The sequence below is a fragment of the Ailuropoda melanoleuca genome, chromosome 11 (genome assembly GCF_002007445.2).
Source record: "Ailuropoda melanoleuca isolate Jingjing chromosome 11, ASM200744v2, whole genome shotgun sequence".
NCBI classification, from domain to species: domain Eukaryota; kingdom Metazoa; phylum Chordata; class Mammalia; order Carnivora; family Ursidae; genus Ailuropoda; species Ailuropoda melanoleuca.
Window position 1 is genome coordinate 72,040,331 of NC_048228.1, and position 10,734 is coordinate 72,051,064.

The 10,734-nt window shown below is 42.2% G+C and overlaps 1 protein-coding gene across 9 annotated transcripts in view; it reads left to right on the forward strand.

Moving 5' to 3' along the window:
- CORIN (corin, serine peptidase) overlaps positions 1 to 10,734 on the forward strand; it is a 228,166-nt gene that overhangs the window by 215,373 nt on the left and 2,059 nt on the right. For all 9 annotated transcript variants that reach the window (XM_034671855.1, XM_034671857.1, XM_034671858.1 and 6 more), the window contains 2 exons: positions 7,081 to 7,352; positions 9,433 to 9,566. In XM_034671855.1, coding sequence (XP_034527746.1) covers positions 7,081 to 7,352; positions 9,433 to 9,566 — 406 coding nt within the window. The remainder of the gene's footprint in view (positions 1 to 7,080; positions 7,353 to 9,432; positions 9,567 to 10,734) is intronic.

Below are 10,734 nucleotides of genomic sequence, written 5' to 3' on the forward strand. Positions count from 1 at the left end.
TGACTTTTTAAACATGGAGCACTGGGTGTTACACACAAACAATGAATCATGGAACACTACATCAAAAACTAATGATGTACTCTTTGGTGACTAACATAACGTAATAAAAAATTTAAAAAAATAAACATGTATATTTAACTGCTTAGATGAACTGTCCATTTGAATGTGTAATAAACATCCTACTTTACGTGGCCAAAGCAAAATTTGATTCCTTACCCTTCCCACTGATCAAATAATTGTGTGCCTCACAAACTTTCCCCATCTCAGTAAAAATCATCATTATCCATTGGTTCACCACACCTAAGAATCATCCTTAATTCCTCTCACATTTACTCTAGTCATAATTTCTGTAATTTCCAAATTAACTCAACCATCTCTCACCATCTTCATGCTATAATCCTAGTCTAAGCCAACATCATACCAGGTCTTCACTATTACATTGGTTTCCTAGGGTTGCCGTAACAAAATACCATAAACTGGGTGGCTTGAACAACAGAATTTTATTATCTTACAGTTCTGGAAGCTAGAAGTCCAAGATCAAGTCCAAGATCAAAACCCTTCCCATTGTAACAAGAATAAAATCTTCTCATCATGGCCTTTCAAGATCTGATCTTACCTCTTGGACTGCATCTCCCCCTATTCTCCCATGGTTCACTGGGCTGCAGACATCTAGCCTTCTTTGTGTGCTTGAAATCCTCCAAGCTCATTTCTACCTCAGGACATTTGAACTTGTTGCTTTTGCAGTTAGAGTCACAAAACTACCTCCTTCTAGTCATTAAAATCTCTAAGTATGACTTTGTCAAAGACCTTCCCTAACCATCATGGCTACAGTGAAACCGCCCGCCTCAGTCATCTATCATATAACCCTATTTTGTCACTTTTAAGTGCCCAAGATAATCTTATTTCTTTATATATTCTTTAGTGCAGTAGAATGAAAGGTCTCTGAGGGCATGAACGGTCTGTCTTCCTCACCCTTGTGTTTTCATTTCTTCCAGCATGGCATATGGCAGTCTTTCATAAATATTTGTTAACTGACTAACCAACCCCTTCTAGATATTTCTTAGTAATTATATGTGCAGTTCTTTTAGTAGTTAGGACTATAATTTGGCTGAAACTAGAAATGTTAATTCATCTACTGAAAGTCAAAGATGTCTCACTGAGTCCTCCCAAATCTTAGACCACACATCAGTTCAACACTGTCAGGTATCAAGCACCTGTATGTCTTATCAAAGGGAAGATGGATCTTCTGCATATTGTCTGAAGAACATCCTCTCTGGAGAAATTGGAAGCAAACTCCAAACCACTCTGTTTTATCTTAGCTCTTTACTAATATTATTTGCCACAGACAGAAATTGTCCCTTCCTTGTTCTTGCACGTTATTTTGCAGAGAAGCCATTTTTATGTTTCTTACTTTTCTCCTTTTTAAACAAACCCCTGCTCAGTCTACGAGTAAGACTTTCCAGTAATGGCTACACTACATGCCACTCTTTTGTGCTAGTTTCCAGTTGCGAAGCTCTGGGATCCTGGGATCACGTTTCTTCTTCTGCTGTTCCTTCATTTTCTTATTGCGGTCATGTGGGATGGTAGCGTCAGAATTTGGCGTTTGAATTCTCTCATCTCTCTTGATCTGTACTTGCTTTAAGAGTCCCTGGATACAATATCATGTCTGCATTTCCCCCCTCCCCATTCTGAAATCTGATTCTTGAATTTCTAGGATATGTATCTGACTACCCTTCTCTCTTGCTTTTTTGGACCCTGGGATAACAGGAATGTTCACTTTCTGTAATTTCACCACAAGTGGCTCGCTCCCCATTATGTCTGGGAGATATGTTCAGAAAAAAGATCTCTTCCTGCTGTCTGCCGTCCTATCACTCACCAGTAAGTCCACCATGTGACATGCTTTTCTGCAGCGGATACCTGATTCCCATGTAGATGTCTGTGGACCTTTCTTTTTGTTCCAGAGAAGTTTGGTAGAAAAGGTGTGGTCTGGGGGTTTAAAGGACCAGCATTCCGGTCTGTTACCATCACTTGCTATCTCTGTAACTTTAGATGAGTCATTCATCTGCTATGAGTCCCTGCTTTCTCTTCTCTGAAATGGGCTAAGAATTCCTGTTACAGAGGGGAGGGGGGTGGGGAATGGGATAGACTGGTGATGGGTAGTAAGGAGGGCACATATTGCATGGTGCACTGGGTGTTATACGCAACTAATGAATCATCGAACTTTACATCAAAAACCAGGGATGTACTGTATAGTGACTAACATAATACAATAAAAAAAAAACCAAAAAAAACCAAAAAGAATTCCTGTTACATCTCACAGTTGGCAAGAAGATCACTTGAAATAATGTGTACAGAAATACTAGACAAGCTATGAAGAAGAGCTCTTACACGACTGTAAACCCCGGCTGCTAGTTTATTTTGCTTATTGTATTGCTTTTTGGGGGGGCAACACTTAAAACTGTAATACCTTAACAGCAATCCAGAACTCTGGCTTCCCTCGAACATTCAAAAAGTCAGGTCCTCCCCGGCATTCCAACGTGACAGTAATAAGCAGGAGCGGAGAAGTGGATGACCCTCCAAACGGGCACAGCCTGTGCTTTGACACACTCTGCTCTGACTTCCACCTGCTCCCTTCACATATTTGCTCTCTGATCACCCCATTCTGAAGTCTGTTCCCTGGGTGTGGTGCAGAGAACCCTTTATGAATACCAAAGGCCGAGCACAATATTAAAAGTAAGAGGGTTGGGGCACCTGGGTGGCTCCGTTGGTTAAGCAACTGCCTTCAGCTCAGGTCATGATCCCAGGGTCCTGGGATCAAGCCCCACGTTGGGCTCCTTGCTCAGCAGGGAGCCTGCTTCTCCTTCTCCCTCTGCCTGCCGCTCCCCCTGCTTGTGCTCTCTCTCTCTGTATTAAATTAATTAATTAATTTAAAAAAGTAAGAGGGTTGTGAGATTATAGAACAGCAATGATGCCATTGTGTGATATTTCTTAGTGCAGATTTGGTCACCTTCAAACTACCTCTAAATCATAACTTAGCTATGCTATTTCTGGAGTAAGACTTGTAAAAATAGGGTGGTTTCTATCACAGGTATTAATTATAAATATTAATTTTCTTTTCTTAAAATGATAAATGTTAAATATAAGATATTAAAGCAAAACCAGAAAGGATGAAAGAAAGGGGAATTTTATGCTCTTAAGAAAAGATGAAGATGGAAAATCTCTAAACCTGGCTAGTTGAAGTAACTAAAGATGTGGCATTTTTGTGTCTAAACTAGGGTTCAGGCTGACAAATTGTAAACCAGATTGACTGGTTCTTATGACCAGGGACATTGTGCCTGCAATTTTGTATAAATTTCCCTGCATGTTGTCTAAGCTGTATATGTAGCTGGGCTTTCTCTCTCTAGAGCTGATGAGTGAAGAATTCTACATTCAAATCATATTATCTCTATGTTCTCTGTAAAGTGTGTCCATTATTAAAGCAGCAGTATAGACATGAGGCAAATTAGACCATAAATGTGAATTTCAGACAAAGAAATGCCATCTGGAGCTTAAATGAAAGGGAAAAAAGGTCTCTTAACATCTTCCTCAGCCATTTTCATTGTGATTGGTGGCTTTTCACTGGGCTTCCCCTCTGCTTGCTTCGTCCCTCCCAGAGCATGAGGGGTCTCTGCAGAAACTTCTTTAAGGATGTTCCAGTTCTCTGTGCTGCTGCTTTGAGGTCTGACAGCTCAGTTTGAAAAAGTCCCCCCTAGGGACACCTGGGTGGCTCAGTTGTTAAGCGTCTGTCTTCGGCTCAGGGCGTGATCCCAGTGTTCTGGGATCGAGCCCCACATCAGGCTCCTCCACTAGGAGCCTGCTTCTTCCTCTCCCACTCCCCCTGCTTGTGTTCCCTCTCTCACTGGCTGTCTCTCTCTGTCAAATAAATAATAAAAAATCTTAAAAAAAAATCCCCCCTATGCTGAATATTTTCGTGGCTGTACTTGGCTTTTTTCTTTTTTGCTCAAAACACTTTTCATTGAAAAGCCCATATGAACATAGCTTGTTCCTACGGGTTTCTCCATGGGGGGTAATATGAACTGAAACTAGACTCATGTGGCATTCATGTAGACCTAAATTTTCTTTCCCCTTTTTGCTTCCACCAAGATGGGGCTGTCTCTGCCATTATTCCTGACTCATTCTTTCCAGCATGTGTTTAATATGCCTGTATACATACATTGATACACAGTTCCCTCACTCACATGCCCATTTCAAACAACGGGTTGTGGTTTTTCCTGGTTTTTGCCAGACTTAGAAAAACAAACAAACAAACATTAGAAGAGACTTTATTTTTTCCATCACACTCATAAAATGGAAAAAGAACAATATCCTCACTGATTACAAAAATCATGTGAATTTCCTGTGTACTCTTTGGTTTGTTTGTTTGTTTTTGGTGATGTTAATGCTATAAGGACAGTAGCTTGTATGGCAATAAACTACTAGATAGAAGTTAATAGCATTTAGCAGTTATATTTTTCACTGTTAAACACAATATAGTAATTAAGTCTGAAATTTATGTTATTTCATCTTGTTAAAAATAATTTGCAGTGTTCAACTGTTTGAAATACTGCTTGTGATTTAGGAAAATGGGTGAATATTTGTTAGAAGCAAAATTTAGTAGCTCTGAATCAAGGTCAAGAAGCTATTAAGTAGGCAGAAATTTGAAATAAATTGTTGCTTGGTTTCAGATGCCTTAAATAATAGAATCTCAAGTGAATATTGAATTTCTCAAATAGTCATGCACTTACTTCTGTAGATGTAAAAATGGAAATATCAAGGGAAGGAGGGAAGGAAGGGAGGAAGAGGAAGGGAGGAAAGGGAGGAAGTGTAGGGGCGAGGGAAGGAGGGGAGAGAAAGAGAAAGAAGGGAGGGAGAGAGAAAGAAGGAAAGAAGAAAGAGAGAGAAACAAAGAAAGAAAGAGAAAGGAAGGAAGGAAAGAAAGGAAGGAAGAGAGGGAGGAAAGAAAAGAAAAGAAAGAAAGAAGAAAGACAGGTTCTTTGAATGATGGCTTTATTTAATGAAAAATAAGTCTCCTGTAATATCATCTTGTAATGCTCCTGAGATAGTGCTTCCTGCATTTTACTATGATTATTTCTTTAATTGTTCATCTTCACTCAATTCTAAAGTCTGTGTGGGTGGGAATCCTCTGTCTTTCTCGCTTGTTGTAATCCCTGCACAATGTTTGGCATGGAGGAGTTGCCATAAATCTATACCTACCTATATGTCTATAGCTAATACCTATATCTATGTCTACATTCAAAGAAGGACATCGATTCCTGTCTGTATAGTCTTAAAATTATTACTTTTTACAATGGCAAAAGGATAGAATGTATGGGCCATGTAGAGCAGTCTTTCAGTAGTGTGCTCCAAGATTCCAGCAATGCCATAAACAGGTCGAATGCTGACCTTGGCCACTTCTTTCCTAACCTTTCTGAAATCTCAGCCTTCTGAATCTTTGCCATGCATGAGAACACAATGAAGAAAAGCTTGCCAAGGAAGGAGGAATGTGGGTGACTGAGACTCCCTAGGGAGCTCTTAAAAATATGAATTCCCAGGCCCCAGCCCAAAACTTTCAATTGACGTGGGGTGATGCCCAGAAAATCGGTATTTAAAAGCCTCAGCCTGGATTAAAAAATAGCTGTTTGGTGGGTCAAATCAACCTACTTTAGTTGGGCAAGCTCCCAAGTGGAGACAGTGGTGGCACGGCTCACACTACCCCCATATAAGGGAATGTCCACAAAGTAAGGTCCACCAGCACTGCAGTCCTCTACACATCCACTCCTTTGTTCCTGACCCACTCTGGTCCTCCAGAGTGGACTGGGACTGGGAATGGAAGAGAGGGTGGAGGGACTGATGAAGAATAGACCTTGCCTAGGTGACTGGATTTGGGCATTAGTAACTGTTTTGAAACAACATTCATTGAGCCATCATTAAACAAATACTTGTTGAGAACCTACGGCATACTTGTTCCCAGGCCCTGTGAAGGCAGCCGGGAACAGGACCAACCAAGGCCCTGGTCTCACAGAACTTACATGCTGGGTGCAAGGCAGAGAACAGACAAACAGATGTGTTAATATCATTGATATCAATGAGATGAAAACCAAAGCAGGGTCAAGAGTAGAGAGTGATGTGGCAGAATAAAGCCTAGACTGGGTGGCCAAGGAGGACAGCTGTAAGGAGGTGGTATTTGAGCTGAGACCTCGAAGAAGAGAAGGAGTTAAAGTGGGAACCATATGGGAGCTGAGAGAACAGAAAGGGAAGGGCCTCGAGTGTTTTGAGTAGATAATTGGGTATTTAAGTGTGCAGCACAGGAGGGAGGGTGGAGGTACACATTTGGGAGTTACCAGGATTTGGTGGCATTTAAACCCATTGGACTCAATGAAATCTTTAAGGGGCTGAGTAGGAAATAAGAAGACTGACAGTAGAGCCCTGGGGCACGTCAACATAGACTTGAGAGCCGAGAAGAGGAGACCAACGGAAAAATGAAAAGGAAGGAGAATGAAAAGCCAAAGCTAAGATATTCCTCCAAGAAGGATTAAGTGACTTAGAAAAATGGCAACTTTTCAGGGGAACCTTTTGGAAATTTCAAGCCAAAGGCTTAAAGAGGTGATTCACGACTTCCAGTGGTCAGTCTCAGACTGCATTGTTTTTGAACACTTGCTGGGATTACTCTAGTCAAACCATCTTAAAACACGTCACTCACTTAAATTTCAGGACTCTCCATGTGCCAGAGTTTCCTCTCTCTTCTTCGTGTCTTATTATTTTTCCCACTCAGTGTAGCAGGGAACCCCCCTGCCTGCCTTTCAAACTGAAACAAGTTTTATTTTCCGGAATAGCCCCATTCTAGAAGCATGAGCTTTGTGTTCCACGAGAATACCTATTTACAAATTGCTCAGGCCATTATAGAAATGCCCCTTCTATAAATATGTTGGGCATGGAAAGAGCCATTATTTACATAAATAAGATATTTTCAAAATCACATGTAAACTTCAAAATGTAAAATTGAGTTTGAGATGCCACGAGCTCTTGAATTCGTTCTTTTAGGCGAGAGAACGCCGCCGTTTGGAAAGTGGTGTTGGGCATCAACAATCTAGACCACCCGTCGACGTTCATGCAGACGCGCCTGGTCAAGACCATCGTCCTGCACCCTCGCTACAGCCGCGCCGTGGTGGACTATGACATCAGCGTCGTGGAGCTCAGCGAGGACGTCGACGAAACCAGCTACGTGCGGCCGGTCTGCTTGCCCGGCTCGGGGCAGGCCTTGGAACCCGACACGTACTGCTATATCACGGGCTGGGGCCACATGGGCAACAAAAGTAAGTCAGGAGCCTCGCGAGCACGTGCCTTTCCGTGTGTACGTGAAAACCACTGCGTCACCTCCGGGCTTTGGTCCCAATTTCCCATTTTCACTTTGAGAAGTGTAGCCACAAATGGTAAATCGTAGGTGTCTGTGTCACCCTCCCCTCCCACGCACAGGGGAGATGTCAGGACTTACACCTGCCACGCTCAGAGGCAGCCTCAAAAATCCTTCTGCACGCCTCAGATTGTCTCTTCAGGGAGCCACTCACTACCCATGTGGAGCCGCCATGCAAGAGGTCTGTGGGTCATCCTGGCTTCAGACCGTCTCTACCACCGATTCCCACCCTGCAGGCAGCGTCCCTCGGAGCGTCTCTCGAGCGGCTAGGCTGTTCCAGTCCCCCAGTCAAGCTGCACGGTCCCATTTCCAATTCTGCGTTATGATTTGGTCTTGTCGGCATCTATAACACAACCTCTAAGTCTGTCCAGAGAGAAAACTGATTTGCTATTTGCCTTCTTAAACTGATGAAAGGAGTTTGGCTCCCTAGGTGATTTAAACATACAACACATATACACATTAAAGAATTTGTACGCTTTACTCCCGGTCCCCATAATGGACCCTCTCATTTTGTTTGACTTATTAAAAGCTTAGAATAAGAATGTAATCAATGAGGTATTTTCTTCAACAGTACGTCCTGACCTCTCTGGTTCTATCAAGGGTAAACCCGTGGCTCTCGGGAACGGTGACGTGTGTCGGTGTCCTGGTATCTACCTTAGCAACTGCCAATTTGAAGGACGGGTTCGGTTTTGTTTTGTTTTTTTCCCCCTTAAATCTTAGATAAGTTTTGGGCTAAGCTGAGTTTCTTTTCTATATGATCAACTGACAACAGAAGGAAAAAGCCAAAAGACAGAAATGAGTCATTGACTTCTGAAACGCTCACGTGGAAGATCTTCGAAGGCGGTGTTGGATGTATGACGTCACCATTCCTGCGGACCTCCGTGTTTCAAAACTATAATTAGCGCTGTGATGTCATATAACAGCAGAATATACCTTATATCGCCCCTACTTGTCTTGTTTCTACAGTATCCACATCCAAATCAGAGCAGTCACGTAGCATCGCACGAACCACGTACATGGTGTAGCATGAAGGGTGGGGGTCTGAATTCACTTAGGTCTGGTTGACCCTGACTTCCTAGCTAACGGTAAAATGGAAAAAAATAATAACAACCGTCTAAGTCACAGGAGTATTGGAATGATTAAAGACAGCAGGCCCGGAAAACACTGCGTGCAGGTCCAGGCCTATGACTAGCACCCAATAAACGTTAGTGATGGTTCGTATTACCATTCTCTTGACAAGTCATTGAAATTGTTTTCATCATATTGATTTTCCAGATATGATTCTTTCTTCCTATCAGCTACCCTGTACATATATACACACTGCTTCATGCTCACTATCTAAACGGAGAACAATAGGTATAATTTTGCAGGTCTAAATAACAAAGGATTATGCTTCAAGAAACCCGTTATTATTCTGTGAGAACTTAGAATTTGCATGTTCCCTCTGCTCACAGTAAGGGATAGCTTTGTCCCTCTTGACATCTCTCTGTCATCCGTTCTAGGATTAAAGGTTCTTACCTCCGGTAATGGCCATGGTAGCACATGGTGAGACCTATTTTTTAAACCTAAGATAAAGTCCCCCTCCTCGCATTAGACCCGATGGGCGTGCTGGTCTAACCCTCCGTCTGGGGCAGTGCTCTGGCTTGATTATTTTTCTTTTCCTTGTTGTAGCTGTTGTTCTTGTTGAAGCATATATTAAGAGGGGAAAAACAAGAGCCAAGTTACCTAACCAGGTTACTGATCAGTCTGAGCTTCAGTTTCTCTTTAGTAAAATAAAGGAGTTTGACTAGATGATCACTATCAACACTTCTCATTGAAAATTCTGATGCCAGATAAGCCTTGTCTTTGAAATGGCATTTTAAGTAAAGACTATGGTTCTCTGGGCATACAAATGTAATGATTTCACATACAGCTAGCCTCATTTGTGAGTCATTTCGCCCTTTTACATATTTTGATTCTTTTTCTTTCTTTAAAATCCCCAGTGCCTTTTAAGCTGCAAGAGGGGGAGGTCCGCATCATCTCCCTGGAGCAGTGCCAGTCCTACTTCGACATGAAGACCATCACCGCGCGGATGATATGTGCTGGCTATGAGTCAGGCACGGTCGACTCGTGCATGGTAAGTTGCTCTTTGCTTACCGAGGACATTCAGTTCAGCAGTAACTTCAGTGGGTCCCTATAAACTTGTTATTATTCACGTGTGGCCCTTTGGGAATATTTTTTGGAGACTGCTTATTACCCGATGTTTAATTATGCACGGTATGTACTTTCTCCAGTACCCAAACGATCCCCCTCACTACCTCCATGCCCTTCGCTCTGGTTGCCTTCGGCTTTCTCTCTACTGCCTGGGGAACTGCACCCTGGCTCAGCAACAGGAAGAAAGCCGCTGTCTGGATCGGGGTGCCAGACTGCGTGGGTCTAATGCTAGCTCTGCCCACGAACGTGGTACACACCTGAGCCTCAGTCTCGTCCCCTCCAAAATAGGTATTTTAATAATTATTAGCAACTCATAGGGATCTCATGAGGATTAAATGAGCAAATCCGAGGGAAAGTGTTTAGAGGAGCATCAGTAAACGTAATTCCTGTTTTTCTCCAACATGACCTGGGGGGCAAGACCATCTATATAATTCCAAGTTTGACATCCTTACAGGGCAGGAGTATGTGTAAATTCCCACCACGAATTCACGTACTTACTTCCTTATTTTCTAGGATATCGATCCCTCTCTTTTTAGGCCGTGCAGAATACACCTAATCTCTGATCTTTTCAGATGTAGCCAATAGTAACATTTATAAAGCCAGTGTCTCACTGCTAATCATATGTGGGCGAAAGAACTACAACATCTGAAATGCCAAGAATGAAAATCTCCATGCATATGAGAGAGAGCAGAGGCTACAAACACAATACCTCACTGTAAATGATTCAGTGTGTTATCTTCCACTCACGTACACTCACTGAAAAAGTCCTAAGAACTGTTAAGAAAGGCAGCAAGTTGCTAGTGTCTTTTACTAAATGCCCTCATTCACAAAGCAAGAATCTTGAAAATAGAGTTACTCTGGAATATTTTTCTAGTGCTGTTGCGTGGAGAAAAAAAATATCTTTATATGTTCCCTTTTGGGTACCTTCAACATTTAGAAAATGGCTCAAAGTTGAAGAATGAGATTAGGAGAGGATTTGTTCTGATACACTAAATTAAAAAAATTATGACCTATTTTGATAAGCACAGGAAATGGCTGAGAAGTCTGATTTCATGGAACTAAGACTGTAGTTCTTTCCCGAGGCACCCCCA